Source organism: Mixophyes fleayi, chromosome 5 (assembly GCF_038048845.1).
Source record: "Mixophyes fleayi isolate aMixFle1 chromosome 5, aMixFle1.hap1, whole genome shotgun sequence".
In the NCBI taxonomy this organism is placed as follows: Eukaryota; Metazoa; Chordata; class Amphibia; order Anura; family Limnodynastidae; genus Mixophyes; species Mixophyes fleayi.
This window is the reverse complement of record NC_134406.1, coordinates 163924157-163945970: the sequence shown is the minus strand read 5'-3', so window position 1 is coordinate 163945970 and position 21814 is coordinate 163924157. Positions and strand designations below refer to the sequence as shown.

General features: G+C 40.1%; 1 protein-coding gene across 2 annotated transcripts in view; it reads left to right on the top strand.

The window, feature by feature from the left end:
• Nucleotides 1-21814, top strand: part of PIGN (phosphatidylinositol glycan anchor biosynthesis class N) — a 284334-nt gene that overhangs the window by 125084 nt on the left and 137436 nt on the right. For both annotated transcript variants that reach the window (XM_075212942.1, XM_075212943.1), the window contains one exon: nt 9599-9677. In XM_075212942.1, the coding sequence (XP_075069043.1) occupies nt 9599-9677 (79 nt within the window). The remainder of the gene's footprint in view (nt 1-9598; nt 9678-21814) is intronic.

Sequence of the window (21814 nt, the reverse complement as noted above, 5' to 3'; positions counted from 1 at the left end):
ATATACATGCCTTGATGAATCAGGCCCTCTGGGTGTATTTTGTGGATGATTTGAAAGAAATCTTGGAATACAATGGTGGCAAAGTTGGATTTTTGGAAGATATGTGAGTTGTCTTTGACTGGGAAAGTATTGATTTTGTAGTTGATTTTACATATATAGTCAATTTCAAATGTGTGTTTGAAAAAAATAATGTTTTTGTGAGTATGTAAAATGAGGTGAATGAAAATAGAAATTTTGCTGAAAGGAGGTTTGGATTTTCCAGATATTGAGGTATATTTGAAGTATATTGTGTAAGTGTTAAAGTTGATTAAAAATTAGAGTGATGCAGCAGGTATCTTAATATATGGCTGTGTGGATGTTATGTAGATAAAAACTGTATAAATTAGATTTCAGGGTCTAAGTGGTATGGAGTACATTACATTTGGGGAAGGAGTTCAGTTAGCTCCGAAGTGTCTTGCGACCATTCCGGAGATTTTCACAGAAATAGCTGATTTATCCTTGCACCCCATAGAAGTACGACTAAAAATGATCAGAGATTTTATCATAGTAACGGTAAAAATGTGTTCTGAGGAACATTGTGGCTTATTGCATTCCCCCTTGGAATGATGTCAAAATGGTGGATTTTGTTTTATTAAAAAAGAAGGTGATAAAAGAGTTGCATAAAAGAGAGTGTAAGTAATATTGATATGTGAATGTCCAAATAGGTTTGAATGGGATGACAAATAAAAAGAGAGATGTATGCATGGATTATTACCAGTTGGAGAGGTGTAAGAAATAGAGACTTGATAAGATCAAATAAATGTCCTAGAGTGGGTTATGGAGGCAGAGAGAGTTTTGGGCGTTTATTTTGAATCTATGAGTTTTCATACCAAATGACCATGTGTTTGGGCGAACTATGTAATTGATTGGTGTGAATTAAGGGGTTCATGTAGTTTTGGACATACTTGTGTATATTATTTTAGAGCGCATCTTACACTGCATATGCAGGTTTTGGCACATCTAACACTTACGACTCCTTATTCTTGGAGTGGTAGAACTGGAGAGGAAAAGGGCAGGCAAGCATGGGCCAAGTGCACTTAAGAGCATGTTCATATAGTTGCTGCTTAAGTAAACCTGGACAAAGGCACAGATACTCCCAGAGGCGGTTTGGCAATAGATCTGGGTTTTATCCCCGTAGGTCTGAGGTCCCGAGGCATTTTACATTTTATATTTATTTTTTCTAAATTTTTGGCCAAATGTTTTGGGTTTAAACATTTTTGTTTTTCTTTAATGGGAAAGGATTGGGATATTTGATGTCTGATAGCTTGAACATCACAGCACAGGCCATCCAGACTAATCCTAGCGTGCAGCGTGGACACAACATAACTATGACCGCAGAGATCTCATGACACGAACAGCAAAATCAGACCTGCAGGATGTATGTGGGGGCTATGATATTAGGAAGAATTAAAACAAGTGGGGCATAATATGAGCAGAATGAATAAAAGAAGTAATAGAGGACAAAGAATACAGGGATGGCATGATATGGGGGAGATTGAATACAGGGATGGCTTGATATGGGGAAAAATGAATACAAGGGTGGCATGATATGAGGGAGAACCCATACAGAGGTGGCCAAGATATAAGGAGAATGGAGAATCAATTTAGATGGGCCTTGATTTGGAGAGAATCACTATGGAGGGGGATATATAGGAGAGAAATTCAGGTCAGATGTGATATGGAGAAAATCAATCCAAGGGGACCATAAAAAGAGTGAGAATCTGTACAGGAGGAGCAAAATATTGGGAGGCATCAATCCAGAGGGTCACAGGCACAAGAGTGTCAAGGAAAGAGTTGGAGGCACAGGCCCTGATCCTGAATTAGGAGCAAAGCAAAAAAGTATGAAACTTGCTCCTGCACAAAACATGTTGCAATGCAAGGGGTGCAGTTTAGGGAAATATTGTCTGCTTTTGCATATAGCATACAAATAGCAGACAGCTTTATATTTACACTGCAATTTAGAGTTAATCTAAGGCCAGCCCACTTCCAGATATGTCTGTATATTTTAAATTTGGGAGTAGAGAGGGAAAGATGGGTGAGGGGAGAAGAGAGCAGAGGGAGATTGGGGAAGGGAGGAGAGAGGAGAATATTAAAAATTTATATAAGGGAAATAGAGCTAGAGGACAGAAGAGAGAGAGGAGTAAATCATAATAATGCTGGACATAAGCGTGAAATAGACAATTGAAAGTGTGACAGATAGAAAGGATGGTGAGCGGTTACAAGTAAGGGGAGGTAATGTTGATAAAGGAAAAAGTGAGTGAAGAGAGAGACTGCAGATGTAGCAAAAATGAAAAGTGGAAGTAGAGATGTAATAGGATCAGCAAGGGAATGGAAAGTAGTTAGGACAGTAGAGAAGATGGATAAGTGAGTAAAACACAATTCTGCCCAAGAACACAGCCATGAATAAAGAATGGTACCAAAGCATCCTCCAAGAGCAACTTCTCCCAACCATCCAAGAACAGTTTAGTGATGAACAATGCCTTTTCCAGCATGATGGAGGACCTTGCCATAAGGAAAAAGTGATAACGAAGTGGCTTGGGGATCAAAACATTGAAATTTTGGGTCCATAGTCAGGAAACTCCCCAGACCTTAATCCCATTGAGAACTTGTGGTCAATCCTCAAGATTTAAGTTTACTTCAGTATACCATAGCAACATCTGACACAAAGGTCTAAAAACACTGAAGCAGCAAACTTTGTGAAAACCAATAGTCATTCTCAAAACTTTTGTCCATGACTGTAGGTCCATATAATGTGCTTTGTATTGTAGGGCAGTCACTAGAATGTTCTCTGTATAGTATGGCGTCAAGAGGATGCTTTCTGTATTGTATGGTGGCCCCTACCTTACTTTGTTATACTTGCAATACATTTTGCATGGCATTTATTAATGTAAGTATTTTTGTTTCTTTTGAAGAAAAAAATGCATTTTTTTGTAATGCTAATGTTTGCAAGTAATCACAGTTACATTTAAAGGTATGTGTTTTTCATTTTCGAAGGCTACCCCTTGCCCCAAGAAATGGTACAGAGGGCCTTGGGGTGGTATAATCTCTTCTTGGGGTTAAGCGCATACCGAACACCATAAAACAATGATGTGGCTAGGGCTAACTGTTTTCTAACCACACCTACTTTTGTGTTGGCCCTGCCTACAGTTCACTTGGTCCCACTTACATGAGGCCACTTTCAGATTTTTTTTTTCCAAGACCAATTTATGTTCCCAATCAAGCCATGGATACACCTGTCAGGAGGTTGTATCCCAGTGATGGCTAACCTGTGTCACTCCAGGTGTTGTGAAACTACAAGCCCCAGCATGCTTTGCCAGCTATAAGCTAGTTATCTGCTAGCAAAGCATGCTGGGGCTTGAAGTTTCACAACACCTGGAGTGTCACAGGTTAGCCATCACTGGTGTATCCCTTGCTGGATGATGATGTTGATCGGTAGCAGTAGCTAGCCTCTACTGATTGGTTGATTGCATACTGACTGTGCAGATGATAGTTCTTAAATCATTAGTGTGGCTGCTATATTATATCAGGTTGTATCTTTCTATTTGCATTACTTAATTGATATATTCATTTGATTCTTAAAGGCAAAAGTAACAGCTGTTTGAATTGAATTAAATGTATGTTTTTTTTTTTTTTATACGTGTATGCTATATATTACATCTTATATGGAAAAATTCATAATTTTACAAATTTTGTCCAGACACTATTTTCTCTTGAGTAACTCACACTTCATTACAATATTATAGTGTTATTATATACAAGGTAATGTGACTTACACATTTACAAGTAGTGCTGCCTGTCCATATCTCTACTAGGCTGCCCCATTCTCCCCTCCAACCCCCTTAATTGCTGTGAACACCAGCATGCAGGGCACAGTATCACTGCTGCGATGCCATGCAGAGCAGCAGTAAACAGAATACCTCTCACGGGCAGGACAGAGCCCTCAAATTAGAACTGTCCTTCCTAAATCGGTATGGTTGGGAGGTATGTGTTTGTTTTTTGGGGTGTTTTAGTGCAAAGAGGGAGTGTGATTAAATAAAAATTAAAAAGAAAGTCCTGGTAATATGTTATTGATACTGTGGATGGCAGAGTGGTTGATATCTATAGAATAGCGACAACGTATTTTAACAAACCTGAACTAAATGATTTATTTGCTTCCTGGACTGTGGCCTTTGTGGTGCATCTGCTTTCTCTTGTTATCTACCTGCCCTGACTTCAGCCTTTAGCTGAACTCAACCTTCACCTTTGTAAAATTACTGTTACCTGCCCCTATGACTTATTAGATTTATTTCTGCAGTACAGTCCAAGTCCCCTTCCAGGGTCCACTGGTGAAAACCATAGGAGCCTTTAGACTCTGATACTGGCTTCTTTGGGGTGGAATTAATAGAGGCAGAGAGGGTCCATTTTATACTCTGATCATTGGTGTTATTTTATATTGACTACAACAAATGGAAAAGTGAAGGACCTACATCTCACTGCAGCAGTCACGTCTCACCTGTATCTTCCTTGTCATCATCAAGAGGAGCATTAACAAGTAATTTTGACAGTTCACGAAAATGGATCTAATTCTATCAGCAATAATTGCTATAGATGAACACCCTTTAGGGAAGTCAATATTAAACAACTGTCAAGCCGACAGATGATCACTGGATCGAATGATAATCTTCATGTATAAAAGCATGACATGTAACTGTTATACATTGTAATTCATAATCTGGTTCATTAACCTCTTTGAGCATCACAGAATTTGCCAGATCCAAGCAATGCATCTGTGATAGAAGAAACTTTGAATGTTAAATAGGCTGCAACGAGCTTGTGTGCTGTGGCACAGTTTGTCACTATAATTTATGTGGTGTCATTTTCAATGAGCGTTGCTTGTTTTTTAGCTTAGCTGATTTTTTTCCCTGATTTAAATATATGGAGTTGAAGCTTGTATCATTTATTTCAAATATACATGCTGGCAAAAACTTCCAAAGTATAAAAGTGTTACTACAGCATAAAAAATTCATTATCGTGGAAATGCCTTTTTGAGTGATTTCCATGAGTAAAATGGCTGAGGAGTGTGGAAAAATAGGTTTAGAACAAGATATTTTGAAAACATTTATATATAATGTATTTTTCATTTTATTTACATTATGTTGCATGTCATTGCATATAATTTGTTTTGGTCATGATCTACTCAATGTGCAGTGCTCTGTAATATGTCAACACTATATAAATAAATAGTGTTATTAGTAGGGAAGAATAGAGGCGGAGCAAAACATTAATGGACCCTAGAGCGACATTGATGGTGGATAAGAGCTTTTAATGTGATCCATCCTCTTGTGGCCCCCCGATCCACATATGTGGAGCCTGCACATGTGTCAGTGATAGATATATGAACGAGCATTTGGATATATTTAATAGCATAACTTCATTAATTATAACACATAAGTTGCATAATATATAAAACGGTAAAGTTGTTTCTCATGAAATAAATGTTAGTCTGATGTCCCATTAATGTCCTCCTTTCTTTAAGAAGTAAGGAGGACATTATGGGGACATCAGAGTAAAAATAAACAAGAATCCAAACAAGGTGTATTTTAAGATGGAAAAAATTCAAGTTGTAAATAACTAAGTGGGTGATCCAATTGTAATATTAAACAATACATTGAGGTGATATTTTCATGTTTCATACATTCACATATGCACAAGTTGACATATGAAAGATGTTGTGCAAAACATCATGGGTATTATCTTTTCTTAGTTAATAATTCTTACAGTATTTTATTTTTATGTTAAAGATGATCATAACAGTCCCTGTAAATGAGTTGCAGGATTTTTTTGCTGGGATCATAAAATCATGAGCGTAACCATTAGAAAAAAAAATATTGTTAAATATTGATATCTTATTTGGTAGATTATGTACCATTTAACACAGAATAAACGTTACTGAGGATCCTCTGTCAAGGACAAAGAATTTCTAGGGGAGGAAGGTGGTTGTTGCTAGCAATAAGCGCTGCTACAAATAATAATTATCCAACTTTGGCTTCAGTGTCCATATGTAAATAAAAATAAGCATTTATATATCGAGTAGATTGGGTGTAGGCTGCAATGAAAGAGACAAAAGTTGATAACATTTTTTGAAACATGGGAGAGTTATATTGATACTTTGCCACAGTCCATTAAGGAACACATTATGCAGTGTTTCCCAAATACCACTTAGTATGAATTCAGAAATGCAGTGGATGATACACCGATTCAATTTTAATTAAGTGCCCTGTACTTTCTCTGGTCGCATTTCAGTGAAATAAAAGCTTTGTTAAAAACTATTAATCAAAAACAATTTTTTTGAACATCATATACTATGCTAATTGGACTTTGACTTATCTTTTGTTATAATTGAAGTAATGGTCATGTACATCTGTTCTATGTTTCAGTATTAGAGTATTACACAGTACTTTATTGAAAATATATTTACAGTAATATATTATTAAAAAGAAGAAGCAGTTTGTAAGCCCTGTTAGTTAGGCAGTCCTCCTTAATATAACTTTTCAGTGGCTCAATTTGCGAACCGACAACGTCACATGTCCTTCAGTGCTGTCAACCTTGGAGAACTTAACCCATTCTAGCTCTTTATTAAGCAGCTAGCATGTGTGTCTCTTGTCTGTTTGGCTCCTCTATTGATAAACTGTAGCTCTGGTGAATATGAAATCAACGTTCACTATTTATATTCTGAGTGTACAGTCATGGGCAAAAGTTTTGAGAATGACACAAATATTGGTTTTCACAAAGTCTGCTGACTCAGTTTTTATGATGGCAATTTGCATATACTCCAGAATGTCATGAAGAGTGATCAGATGAATTGCAATTAATTTCAAAGTCCCTGTTTGCCATGACAATGAACTTTATCCCAAAAACATTTCCACTGCATTTCAGCCCAGCCACAAAAGAACCAGCTGACATCAGGTCAGTGATTCTCTCGTTAACACAGGTGAGAATGCTGACTAGAATAAGGCAAGAGATCACTCTGTCATGCTGATTGAGTTAGAATAATAGACTGGAAGCTTTAAAAGGAGGCTGATGCTTGAAATTATTGTTCTAACTCTGTTAACCATGGTTATCTGCAAGGAAACATGTGCAGTCATCACTACTTTGCCCAAAAAGGGCTTCACAGGCAAGGATATTGTTGCTAGTAAGATTGCACCTAAATCAACCATTTATCAGATTATCAAAAACTTCAAGGAGAGAGGTTCAATAGCTGTGAAGAAGGCTTCAAGTTGCCCAAGGATATCCAGCAAGCGCCAGGACAGTCTCCGAAAGTTGATTCAGCTGCAGGATTGGGGCACCACCAGTGCAGAGCTTGCTCAGGAATGGCAGCAGACCGGTGTGAGTGCATCTGCATGCTCAGTGAGGCAAAGACTTTTGGAGGACGGCCTGGTGTCAAGAAGGCCAGCAAAGAAGCCACTTATCTCCAGGAAAAACATCAGGGACAGACTGATATTCTGCAAAAGGTACATGGATTGAACTGCTGAGGACTGGGGTAAAATATTTTTTTCTGATGAATCCCCTTTCAGATTGTTTGGGGCATCTGGAAAACCGCTTGTTCAGAAAAGGAAAGGTGTCATGCCAACAGTAAAGCATACTGAGGCCATTCATGTGTGGGTGGTTGTTTCTCAGCCAAGGGAGTGGGCTCACTCATAATTTTGCCTAATAACGCAGCCATGAATAAAGAATAATACCAAAACATCCTGCAAGAGCAACTTCTCCCAACAAATTCAAGAACAGTTTGGTGACGAACACTGCCTTTTCCAGCATGATAGAGCACCTTGCCATAAGGCAAAAGTGATAACTAAGTGACTTAAGGATCCAAAAACGAAATTTTGGGTCCACGACCAGGAAACTCCCCAGACCTTAATCCCATTGAGAACTTGTGGTCAATCCTCAAGAGGTGGGTGCACAAACAAAACCCCACACATTCTGACAAACTCCAAGCATTGATTAAGCAAGAATGGGCAGCCATCAGTCAGTATGTGAAATAGTAGAGGGGGGTGGGTAAGCGCTCCCTATTACCTTGGGGTACAAATAAGGGTTGTTGCCTGGAGGGGAAGAGATAAAGGGAAGTTCCAACCCTTGAATAGATAAGTATTGATGAAAGGGCTTGTTTTGCATTTACACTTGGAAGTCCTTTCATGCTTGGTTTGGCATTTAATATATGTTTTCACTATCAGTTTTCATTTGTTTAATACACTTCTTTTGCATATCTCTGTCTATTAGTTTCTTTGCGCCTAGGCGTGATACTCATTATCATCAATATCAGTCAGTATGTGGCTCAGAAGTTGATTGACAGCATGCCAGGGCGATTTGCAGAGGTCTTCTAAAAGAAGGGTCAACTCTGCAAATATTGACTCTTTGTGTAAACTTAATGTAATTGTTAATAAAATACTTTGACACTTGTAAAATGCTTGTAATTTTACTTCAGTATATCATAGCAACATCTGACAAAAAGGTCTAAAAACACTGACGCAGCAAACTATATGAAAACCAATACTTGTGTCTTACTCAAAACTTTTGCCCATGACTGTAAGTTTAAATCTCCTGCCTATTTGCTGTGTTATCCTACTCCCTAATTTTTACTCTTAATAGTTTAAGGTCCTTAAACCCAAAACATTAATTTTATTATTTCACTTACTGAATAAACTTTCTTAAAAATAGCCATTTGTTTGTATATAGAGAAAACTGTCTAAAGTATTTAGAATATCACATTGTTTCCACAGCTATGAGGTTGTTAAAATGCAGTTCACTTCAGCTGTAGATCGAAATATGAGTTACTACTTTTCGAGACAACCCTGAATCGCTCATTCATAGGGAAATAGACTTAGTTAAAATGTCACTGTTGTGAAAGGTTATTTTATACTACTTTAATTCTTTTCCTGCTCCAGATCCATTCGGGTACATTTGCCATACTAAGCTATATCTAGAATCACTAGGCCTCCAGGGATTGGAGGTAGCCTGTTGACAAATTATATTCTGCAAGGCATAATATCCTTCCATGATTTTTAAATATTACATAGCAGTAAGAATTCCTAACATGACATACATAAATGAGTCAATAAGGTAAAATAAAGTACAAATATAAAGTACTATATGATCGCCACACAACACAAAAACAGATATAGGACAGATGCCAACATTCCTGTGCTTTGATCTCAACATGGTCAAAAGTAGTCTACAAGCCATCTCTAATAAAGCTGAGGTAGTGTACAAATACATTGACTTGACTATCAAGACGATATTTTTTTGAAATTTCAGGATGCCAGAATTTTCCTCTTCTTCCTCATAATGCATAAGGATAATTGTGTTAGAAAGTGAGATCTGTGCAGCTTAGAATGAAAAAAAAAAAAAAGCCTGCCACCCACAATTGATCTTTTTTGCAGAGACGTTCACAGATTATCTGTCACTGTCATTGCTCTATGTTGTAGCAATCTTTGAAATGTTTTCACGTACCTTTTTGGAATATATATAAGCTGTTTAACAACACTGTAAGAGCACATGCAGTATTCTCATCTGTTTGTATTTACAGTTTGCTTTCAGAGTCTAAGCAGCTTGACATTTTGAGGAAAACAAGATCTTACATTCAGAACGGAAGTTACAAAGAAGCGGTAAGTGTATAATCAAGAGGCAGCGACAGTTTCTCATTTGAGTAATGTCTTTTATGTGTCCTTGTGTTTTCTTTGTGGTAAAGATTGGCATTTCAATAATATGAAAACTCGTAGTGCAAATCTCTTTAGCACCAAATTACCAGAGCATTCAGAACTAGCCGTAGCAATTTGTATCACACGGGGAAAGTGACATGTGACTTTCCTTTTTTTTGTTCATTAACGGTTTGATTTTGCTTGAGAATGTTATCAAGGATGTTTTTATGCTGCTCAACAGCATGCCATATGACTTGACACATTCTCCCCATAAACTGCTGCGAGCAAAACAGTTATCTTGATTTTCTGAAGGAAAAATATCTAAAAACAAAACTTCCATATGGTATGTATGTATAGTAATAGAAATTCCAGGGGGACAAATTCATATTGTCCAATATTATACAATATATATATATATATATATATATAAGTTCCAAAATGTTTTTATGGCAAACTATTTTACTGCTTGAACAGTTTACATGCATAGATAAAAACATGAAAACCAATAAAACAATATCAAGGAATATTAACTGAATTCTGTTTTTTAAAATTAACTATATATGGTAATTTAAAACTTCTTTGGATTTTTATTACATAGCTTGAACACACTTCTTTCCTTTCATTTATAACTGTGTTACTGATTGATGTATATGCATTGGTTGTTTGTTACTGTGCAGTAGTCTGTTGGAGGAAATAATAAAATGGTATGCAGTTTGCATGGTGCTCCATAGACCTGGTTCACATTTGGTATTTTGCATTGCTTAATTTCGTAGCGACCAGACCACTGTTTCCGATGACCACACATGTGATGGGTATTGGACAGATCCATTTGTTCAGTGATAGACTGAGAAGTGTGGCCGATTTTGTTCTTCACATACATACAAATTGATGTCACTAACTGACAAGATTTTCCATCATGACCATTAAAAATTAGTTTGTTCTTTTGATGAATTTTGTTGTTTTAGTCTTACGTTATAAGGTATTTTGGGACAATTTGATCATGTACCACAATTCCCAACCTCATCATTTGGTGTGTGGAAAGCCATAGCCAATAATAATGTTTCAGAAAAACATAAGAAACCAACTCAATCCACTACATCCAACTTCTTCAGTTCCAAAAACAAGCCTGCTTCTCAGTCTTCTGACCATCCTGAGGATCTAGGTTCTCCGTCGTCTGCAGATATGGAGCTAGAACCGCAGATACAAGCGCTCATGACCAATTTAATTGTCAAAGATACTTTATAGCAAGAACTGGCTAAGGCGATCAACAACTTCAATTCTGAAATTGTGTGTTTAGGCAACAGAACAGACACTCTCAAATCCAAAACAGATGACCTATGTCGTTCCCACGATGTCCTCAGCAAAGAAATATCCCTCCTTCAAGATGATCTCGAGTCTTTAGCAGAAAAGCAGGAGGACTCCGAAAACCGCTCTAGACGGAACAACATGCGGGTACGTAATGTTTTAGAAAACATTTCCCCGTCTGAGCTGCCTACCTTTCTAAAGGACTTATTTATTCACATACTCTCAGACCTCTCAGATGCGGACTGCCATTTGGATTGATCACAAAGAGCCCTCAGAGTTCGGCCAGCCTCTGACCAACTCCTGCGCGACATCATTGTCCACCTTCACTACTTTCGTGCTAGGGAGAGTATCCTCATGGCTACTAGAGACAGTTCTTCCATCGCCTTTTGTGATATATACAACTGTTCCAAGACCTGGCGCCTTCCATCATTCAGAAGCGCAGAGACCTGAAACCAATCACTAGACTCCTTCGGCAACACACCGTTAGATACCGTTGGGGCTTCCCTTTCCAGCTGCAAGTCTTTACCGCTAATGCCTCACATCACATTAAAACTCTGACCCAGGGTCAAGACCTACTGGCAAAGCTGGATATCCTCCCTGTCGTACTTCCCTCCCATTCTGGTTCTCCGAAGTCTCAACGATCAGCTCCTCCAAACCTTGAATGGTCCAGAGTGTCTCATCAACGAGCTAGAGATGCTACTCACACCGTGACTGAGATGGTGCTCTCCTTGAAGGCACCTTTCCATTTTCCTTTGTTAGGGATGGACTATTTTTGTCTTTCCTTTTACAGGTTGATGTCCACCATGGACATTTCATATCTTTAGATAATCTTTCTGGCTCGCCTGATTCATGTTTGTGCACCACCACGTATTTTGTTTTAACATGTGATCTGTGCTTTTGGTTTAATTCTCTCCTTGCTCTTTTCCCCTTTGGATATCTTATCTTAAGCTTCCCGCCCTTCTTCTCCCTTTCTTTTTTCCCCTCCCTTCTTCCCTGTCCCCCTCTGCCGCCCATCTTCCCTTCTCTATATTCCTCTCCCTCTGCTTTTTCTCTCCCTTCCGGTTTTTATCATAATTTGCTGAAGATAACATGCTAATGCTCCTACATTATTATAAGTTGTTTGTTTCAATATATTTTTACACCCCCTTTTTCTTTCTTTTCTCTCCCATTGCTCCGGGAGGATCCTCTGCCTTCCCAATTTTCTTCTTTTCCTTCCTTCCCTAGTCTCCAGTCCGCCCTTCTCCTCCTGCACTTCATTTAAACTTTGTTTATGTTATATTTGTCTTCATGTTAAGATTATCAAACTGCTGCGTACTACCTATGGTATCCTATGGTCCTCATATTATACTGTTATATTTGGCAGTCGTTCTTGACTGTCTGTCAAGCTATACCTCAGGCCTACCCCACAAGCACCCTATTCATTTGTTACTTGATATATTGTATTTTTTGCACTGCACTTCTGAACTCTTTGGGGTTCCTATGTCTAAGGGTCCTCGCCCAATTGGGCTTTCCCTTTCTGGTTTCCCCTCCCCCCTCCTGTTGTGGCTATCTCCATCTCTGTCTTCTCTCCCCCCCCCTTCTACTGGAAAAACTAATTATCTCAGTTTTTCCTTGTCCGTATTTTGCATTCTGAGACCCAATCTACTCTGTTTATATGCGTTGAAACTTTTTTCTATTAATGTTAATGGGCACAACTCCCCCCACAAATGTACTATAGTCTTGGCGTCCTGCAGGAGAGAGAAGGTGGACATTATCTTCCTACAAGTGACTCACCTCACAGGTATTCATACCCAGCTCCAAGGTAAACAATTTTAACAGACATTTTTCACCTCTGCCGACTGTAAAAAAAAACAAAAAAAGAGGAGTTGCGATACTCTTTCATAGCAAGGTCCCTTTTTCCCATACCTCCATATATGCGGATCCAGAGGGCCGCTTCCTGATAGTTTCTGGTACTGTCCGTTCTTCCCCAATCTCTTTGATATCTGTTTATGCCCCTAATCAAGGATGAAGTTCCTTTTTTACCAGTCTATTTAAACATATGGAGAGATTACCACCAGGACACCTGATAGTAGGCGGAGACTTTAATGCAATTCTTGACCCGACCTTAGATAAATCTTCTTCTCCCTCTTCAAAAATGAACCTTTCTTCCTCTAAAGATTCATTGACTCTAACTTTTCTGCTTAAGCAGTACAACCTACACGACCCCTGGCGCCTCAAAAATTCAACGGCTAGGGACTACACTCATTTCTCGGCACCTCATCAGGTGTACTCCCATATTGATATGCTTCATGTTTCCCACTCGCTCACATCCCACACCACCCACGTGGGCATCACACCATTTTTATGGACTGATCATACGGAAGTATACCTCTTATTAGATCTTATCTACCAACCTCCTCACTCTAGGCGTTGGTGCTTGGAAGATTCCATCCTTCTGAATGACTCTGCCGCATTATCCATCCACACGTCTAGCACTAATTATTTCTTAGAGAATCCCTCCCCCCTCTATGGCACCTGGAGTCGTTTGGGAAGCTCATAAGGCCACCATTCGTGGACACTTGATTAATGGACATTCGTGGACATCTGTTGCAGTTAGAAAGAAGTCGGCAGCAGAGATTTCTTCACTTGAACTCCGAATTTCAGCCTTGCTCACCCAGTACAAGGTTTGCCCTGATCCTAACATATTGACTCAAATAAATTATTTGAAAGGCCAACTGAATACCCTTCTTTCCCGGAAGGCTGCTCGTATAATGCAAAAACTTCAACAACGCTTTTATGACAAGGCCGATAAAGCGGACTCTGTGTTGGCTGGAAATTACCAAAAAACGGGCACCTGGTTTTATTGATGGACTCCGCAAGACAGCTCATGCCCCTATTACATATGATCCCCTCCTCTATTCTCCATATTTTTCGACAATATTATTCCTCTCTCTATAATCTTCCTGCACCTATCCCCCCGTGGGGACTTCCTAGAGCAGAACTTGGGCACTTAACTAGCCAATACTCCCCTTCCCGAGCTCCCTACAGCCCATCTTTCTCACCTGAACCCTGTTGTTACACAAGACAAAGTCCTGGCAGCCATCAAATCTCTTAAAACCTCCTTAGCCCCAGGGCCGGATGGCTTCACCGCTCAATACTATAAGAAGTTTGCGCAGGTCCTAGTGCCCCATTTGACCATCCTGTTTAACTGCATCTTAGAGGGTGCATCCTTTGACCCTGTCACCACCCAGGCCAACATTGTAGTGATCCCAAAACTAGGTAAAGACCATACCTTATGTTCCAGTTATAGGCCGATATGACTTCTTAATGTTGAACTGAAGCTTTATGCAAAAATATTGGCCAATAGACTAAATCCGCTCCTTCCTTCTCTTATTCATCTTGATCAGGTTGGTTTTATACCCGGGCGACAGGCCCCGGATAATACCAGGAAGACCATCGACTTGATCCACTCCATTCATACAGGTAAAATTCCCTCTCTGATCATGACTTTAGATGCTGAAAAAGCCTTTGACCGTTTCTCCTGGTCGTTTATTGAGTCCTTGAGTTGATGGGCTTCTCTGGTAGAGTTCTAACCGGCATATTGGCTTTAAATAGATCCCCTTCAGCCACTGTATCAGCTAATGGCATCACGTCAACTCCGTTTTAAATATCAAATGGCACACTTCAGGGGTGCCCCCTCTCTCTGCTCATTTTTGCCCTCATAATTGAACCGTTGGCTGCCAGGATTTGTGCCAATCAGCGGATTTCGGGTATTAAGGTAGGCTCTACGGAGCACAAACTGGCGCTTTATGCTAATGATGTTTTACTCACTGTGGCCAACCCGACCACTTCTCTCACCTCCCTTTTGTCTGAGTTGGACCTGTATGGGTTTATTTCTGGCTATAGAGTCAATGCAGACAAAACTAAGGTTCTGGACTTTTATATACCCGGGCCTGACAGGGTTTGTTTGGAACAAATTTTTCCCTTTTAAATGGCATCTTCAAAAAATAAAATATCTTGGAGTTTATATTACTAAACGATACCACCAACTTTTTCAAGCTAACTTTCCTCGCCTGCTTTCTCAAGTGAAAACTGACCTAAACTCCTGGTCTTGATGTAGACTTCACTATTTGCTCCAGATTCTCCCTGTTTTTGTCCCTTCATCATCATCATCATTTATTTATATATATATATAGCGCCACTGATTCCGCAGCGCTGTACAGAGAACTTATTCACATCAGTCCCTGCCCCATTGGAGCATACAGTCTAAATTCCCTAACACACACACAGACTAGGGTCAATTTTTGATAGCAGCCAATTAACCTACTAGTATGTCTTTGGAGTGTGGGAGGAAACCAGAGCACCCGGAGGAAACCCACGCAAACACGGGGAAAACATACAAACTCCACACATATAAGGCCATGGTCGGAATTTGAACTCGTGACCTCATTGCTGTGAGACAGACGTGCTAACCACTTTTCGCCACCGTGCTGCCCATCTTATGTGTTTAAGTTTATTCAATTTACAACCTTGGTAGGGTAGACGTCTTTGAGTTCGCCTGAAGGTTCTGCAGAGGTCCTCATGGGGTGGTGGTTTAGGCATCCCTAAATTTAGACGTTACTGCCTCTCCGCTCATCTTGCTCAGTGTGCCCTGTGGTGTTGCACCAACTCCCCTAGAGTGTGGATGCATGTTGAGGCTGAGACTCTTGGCCTACTGTCTCCTGCATCTCTCCTCTGGCTCCCACGACTCCACCCCCCGAAACAAGTTTTGCTCTTTCCTATTGTTTCTCATTCTTTGGCAATTTGGGACTCGGTTTCTCAGAAATTTGCTTTATCTCCTCAGCCTTCCTCGATCATACCTTTATTCAACTCCCCAGACTTCCCCCCTGGCACTAAGCCTTCTGCGTTTTCCCCATGATACTCTCAAGGGGTCAGATTCCTGAATGACTTTAATCTTACTGACATCTTCCCTCAATTCTCTGATCTTCAACAAAAGTTTTTGGTTCCCACAAAACTCTTATCAGTATTTACAATTCCGTAACTTGCAGAACGCAACTAAACACTGGCTCATTGCTCGCCCGCTAACTTCCTTTGAGTACCTATGCCTTTATCAATCATCCACGGCCGGCCTAATATCTACCCTCTATTCTGAACGCTCCGTGGCTACTTTGGACCCCCATGAGTTGGCTTGGGATAGAGATATTGGGGAGACCCTCGATCCAGATGATTGGAGTGAAATTCATGAGGATGCTGCTTCTAGCTCCATATATGTCAAAAATGTTTGAGGTCCTATATCGCTGATATTACGTCCCAACACGTCTTAAAAAAATGTTACCAGACACCTCTGACTGTTGTTGCAGAAATGCTCCCTGGAAGGGACATTTATCCATATTATTATTATTATTATTATTATTATTATTATTAATTTTTATTTATAGGGCGCCACTAGGTATCCGTAGCGCCGTACAGGGACAGACAGAAACACGATACAGGGTGAGACAGCACAGTACAGATAACAAAAATCACAGTAACTCAGAAGCTCAATGAACAGCTAGATTAGAGATGAGAGCCCCCAGCGGGGTAGAGACAGGGGCCGGAGGACCTCAAGGTGGAGACAAGGAGCTGGAGAGCAGAGTTAAGGTGGTGGAGAACAGAAGGAGAGGAGGCCCTGCTCGGAGGAGCGTACAATCTAAGGGGAGGGTAGGAGGGACAGAGACACAATGGTAGGCGGAGGGAATGGGGAGAACGGAGGCAGAGACAGAGAGGGGGGGAGAGGAGAATGAAAAGGAGGGAAGTAGGAGGGGGACAGGAGAGTGAGGGGGGTAGGGGGAGACTGGGAGGAGGTCAATGGGTGGGGGACTGAAGGGCTTTAAGGAAGAGGTGGGTTTTTAAGGCCCGTTTGAAGCTGGACAAGTTGGGGGAAGTTCTGATGGAGCGGGGGAGCTGGTTCCAGTGGAGGGGGGCAGCACGGGAGAAGTCTTGGATGCGAGCATGGGAGGAGGTAACCAGGGGGGAAGAGAGGCGGCAGTCGTTAGCCGAACGAAGAGGGCGGGATGGAGCGTGAATGGAGATAAGGTTGGAGGTGTAGGGAGCAGTGGAGTTGGAGAGGGCCTTGAAAGTAAGAGTGGGGAGCTTGAACACGATTCTGTAGGGGATGGGGAGCCAGTGGAGGGATTGGTAGAGGGGGGAGACAGAAGAGGAGCGGCGAGAAAGGAAAATGAGCCGAGCGGCTGCATTGAGTGGGGAGTGAGATGAGAGCGGGGGAGGCCAGTAAGGAGGAGGTTACAATAGTCCAAGCGGGAGATAATAAGAGAGTGGACAAGGGCTTTAGTGGCATCTTGGGAGAGGAAGGGCCGAATGCGTGCGATGTTGCGCAGCTGGAAGCGGCAGGATTTGGCGAGAGAGAGGATGTGAGGGACAAAGGAGAGAGAGGAGTCCAGGGTGACGCCGAGGCAGCGAAGTTGAGAAACAGGGGAAATAGAGGAGTTGAGAGCGGTGATAGAAAGTTCGGGAGGGCAGGGGGAGTGAGAGGGGGGAAATCCCACCATATCTGGTGGGATTGCCCAAAATTGTCTAGCTTTTGGCGCGATATAAATAACTCGTTAACTGCAATACTTCAGATTTCTGTCCCAATGGAGCCTAAATTTTTTTCTACTTCCACTAGGGATTCCTGGGGTACGTGCCACCAAAATAAGCTCATTCAACACATTCTAACAGTGACCACGTGCCAAATTGCGGCTGACTGGAAGCATCAGATTCCCCTCTCTATTCAAGCTATAATCAACCGTGTCTGGCACATACAACGCATTGAATTTATGACCAGCATTCTGAACAATTCCTCCAAATCCTTTAATAAAGTTTGGTCTTCATGGTTCATCATCATCATCATCAACATTTATATAGCGCCAGCAGATTCTGTAGCGCTTTACAATTGGAAACAAACATTAAGACAATACTGGGTAATACATACAGACAGAAAGGTAAGAGAACCCTGCTTGTAAGCTTACAATCTATAGGACAATGGGAGTTTGAAACACAAGAGCATGTGCTACATCATATTGCACAATGGACCAGCTAGAATGCAAAGGTAAAAGTATTGAGTGGGCTGTGTGTGTGTGGCAATGTTGGTCAGAGGGTTGTTGTCTTGCATTAACTGTGTAGAGGATGGTAATAGGGTAATCTATAAATTAAGATGGTGGTTGAGGAATATCATAACCTTGTCTGAAGAGGTGGGTTTTCAGTGAACGCTTGAAGGTTTGAAGACTAGAGGAAAGTCTTACTGTGCGAGGGAGGGTATTCCACAAAGTGGGTGCAGCCCGGAAAAAATCCTGTAACCGAGAATGGGAGGATGTGATGAGAGTGGAAAAGAGACGTAGATTTTGTTCAGAACGGAGGTGTCGAGTTGAGAGATATTTTGAGACAAGTGAGGAAATGTATGTCGGTGCAATTTTGTTGATGGCCTTATATGTTAGTAGAAGAATTTTATATTGGATTCTTTGAAATACAGGCAGCCAATGTAGAGACTGACAGAATGGCTCGGCAGAGAAATAACGGTTTGCAACGAAAATCAATCTAGCCGCTGCGTGCAAAATAGGAGGGAATTGCAATAGTTGATGCGGGAGATGGAGTGCATGAATTAATGTTTTTGTGGTGTCTTGTGTCAGATATGTGCGTATTCTGTAAATGTTCTTTAGGTGTATGTAACATGATTTAGATATAGAGTTGATGTCGGGGATAAACGACAGTTGTGAGTTAAGGATTACACCTAGGCAACGAGCTTGCGGGGTGGGATTTATGGTCATGTAATCAACAGAAATAGAAATGTCAGTCAGGAAACTTCTGTTTTGGGTGGAAATAATATTAATTCAGTTTTTGAAAGATCGAGTTTGAGTTGGCAAGAAGACATCCAATATGAAATGCCAGACAGACAGTCAGTAACGCGAGACAACACAGATGGTGAAAGATCAGGAGAGGATAGATTTGTGTATCATCCGCATAGAGATGATACTGAAATCCAAAGGAGCTTATTAGTTTTCCAAGAGAAGTGGTGTAGATAGAGAATAGCAGAGGACCTAGGACTGAGCCTTGTGGTACTCCAACTGATAAAGGAAGTGGAGCAGAGGTGGATCCAGAGAAATTAACACTGAAAGAGCGATTAGATAGGATGAGAACCATGATAGGACAGTGCCTTCAAGACCAAGGGATTGTAGCATTTGTATGAGGAGAGAGTGGTCAACAGTGTCAAATGCAGCAGAGTAATCCAGGAGAATTAGAAGAGAGTAATAGTTATTATTTTTGCTGTGATCAAATCATTGACAACCTTGGTCAGCGCAGTCTCTATGGAGTGTTGAGAGCGAAAGCCAGACTGAAGAGGATCCAATAGGTTGTTTGCTGTAAGAAAGTGTGTGAGGCGAGTGTAGGCAATTCTCTCGAGAAGCTTTGCGGGGCATGGGAGCTGGGAGATGGGGCGGTAATTTACGAGAGAGTTAGGGTCAGAATTCAGTTTTTTTAAAATGGGAGTAATAACTGCATGCTTGAATAGTGATGGAAAAATACCAGTAGAAAGAGATAGATTACAGATTTTAGTTAGAGGGGGAATGAGCACAGGAGATAGGGACATACCAATTTGTGAGGGAATGGGATCAAGAGGACAGGAGGTAGAGTATGAAGATGAGAAGAGAGTAGCAACTTCTTCATTTGTGGGATCAAATGAAAATGGTTATCCTTCTTCAACTCCAGCTCTCCCTTTTAATTTTTAACTGTCAACATGTTATTTGTTCCCTCTTCCCAAGTTCCTGAGAAATACAACCGGTTTGAACCCTTTCCCCCCTCTCTGCTTTCCTTTTTTCTTCTTACGGTCCTTGCCATGCTGTCTCTAGTCCCTTTCCCCTCTATATCCTTTCCCCAGTCCTTACTTAAAATTCGGAGTCATCTGATACAGAGATACCAATGTTGTTGTTTCATTTCTTTGAATTTGAAATGCATTGTTTTCTTCCTTGTGAGTATGTACTATAACAGTGTTGTATCTCGCTTTTGCTATGTTCTTGATATATCATTTTGACTCGTCAAAAATAAATGTTTCAAAAAAAAAAAAAGTGTTAGGTTTTGATATTTTAAGTGCAATATATTAACATGTAATAGAGGTAAAATGATCTTCTTTATTAAAAGTCAATGCTAAGAGGGCAGCTTATATTTGTACCCATTCAAGCGAGTGACTTGAAGTTTTGGACAAACTTTCACAGAATTATATCACTGTATCACTTATATCACTAAGCAACTAATGAAAGATTAGGAAGAGTAAACATACTTTTTCGTAAAATCAAGCAAATTCATGAGCGTACAAATCGCTATTCCTTTTTTCTTTTTTTTTTTTAGAAAAGGTGCTTGAGGATTGAAACTATACAATCATGACTTGTACTCCGCTCACCAGTAATGATTAAATAATTAAAATACCTAAACACGGTTTTCTCGTCAAAACTGCACTACAGCCAATTTGTGTGAGCATTTTTTTCCCAGTGAGTACTGTTGGCATTGAGTACAGTACTGATTGTATAGTGTACAATTTTTGTTGTTCAAAAAAGTTATATGGGTGTGGTTAAGCAAATGAGTGGGTGTAACTGTATTTCAGATGTGCCCAAGTAGCATAATCAAAAAGGTAATTAAATACAGTGAACGGACTAGATACAAAAGTAAAAATAAAGTATAATATTTTGTCTTATTTTTACAAACTAATGAACATTTCAGTGTGTAAATGGTTAAAATCAAATGCAACACGGTCCCATCTGCTCAGTATAAAATGTTGAGAGTAGTGACCAGTTTACAATAAAATACTATTCTAGAAACCTTGCTCTGAACATGATTGGTTAAGAGCAGGAAGATCAGTGGGCTAAAGGGAGGGAGAAAAAACAAGCCAGTAGGGCCATAATCCTTCCTGCTGTGAGCCATTCATGTTCAGAGCATTGAAAGGAAAGGACAAGCTTACTGCCTGGATTGCTATTTCTTGGTTGCTATAGTAGTAAGTGCAGCCTTCTACTTTACCCATTGTCGCCAGTTCATTTGGATCTATTCGCTGGAGGACAAATAAACATACATGCCGACGTTGTTGCGCTGTTTATGGGGTACATTGCTTACATAAGTAGTGAATATTTTTGCATACATTTTTAGAAATAACAGTTTGTTATATTTGGGATTTTTGATTCAGGAAATTAATCTGATTTTCTTTCATAGAGTCAAGAAGCTTTTTTTCTTTCTTCCACCAGGGTTAAACTAGCAGTGCCTGCTCTGTGGATTTCGTTTTGCATTTGTTGCGATTAGTGTGATTAAACTAGGTTGAACTTGATCAGCAATTATATTTCAGTTTCACGAACAATATAAATTAAATAGTATCTAGTGTAGTCCAGAGTAGAAATGTAACATGGCACCTGCCATTATCAATAAAGAGAAGATAAGTAAGTGATTAGAAAGAAGTGAGAAGATGGATATGGTGATGGCTGGGACAAGTATTCTAAGAGATGAATGATAGAGGCAGCTAATTTTACTGCTGCCTCCTTACTTTGTGTGCCTACAGCACACAGTTATCTTGTGATACTGCTGTCAGATTAGCTCCTCACTGCTTGGACATTCTGAGAATAGAATGTCTTCAGAACATAAATGTGTTTTTGCTTTTAACCCTGAACAGTCTCGCCTCCATTTTGCCATATAGCTCCTGTTTGTGACTTAAATATGTTTCTATACAATTAATATATATACAGCTCATTTTCACAGTGCTTTTCAATAGCCTTTCAGTACATCAAATGTTAATTTTATGCAGACAATCATTT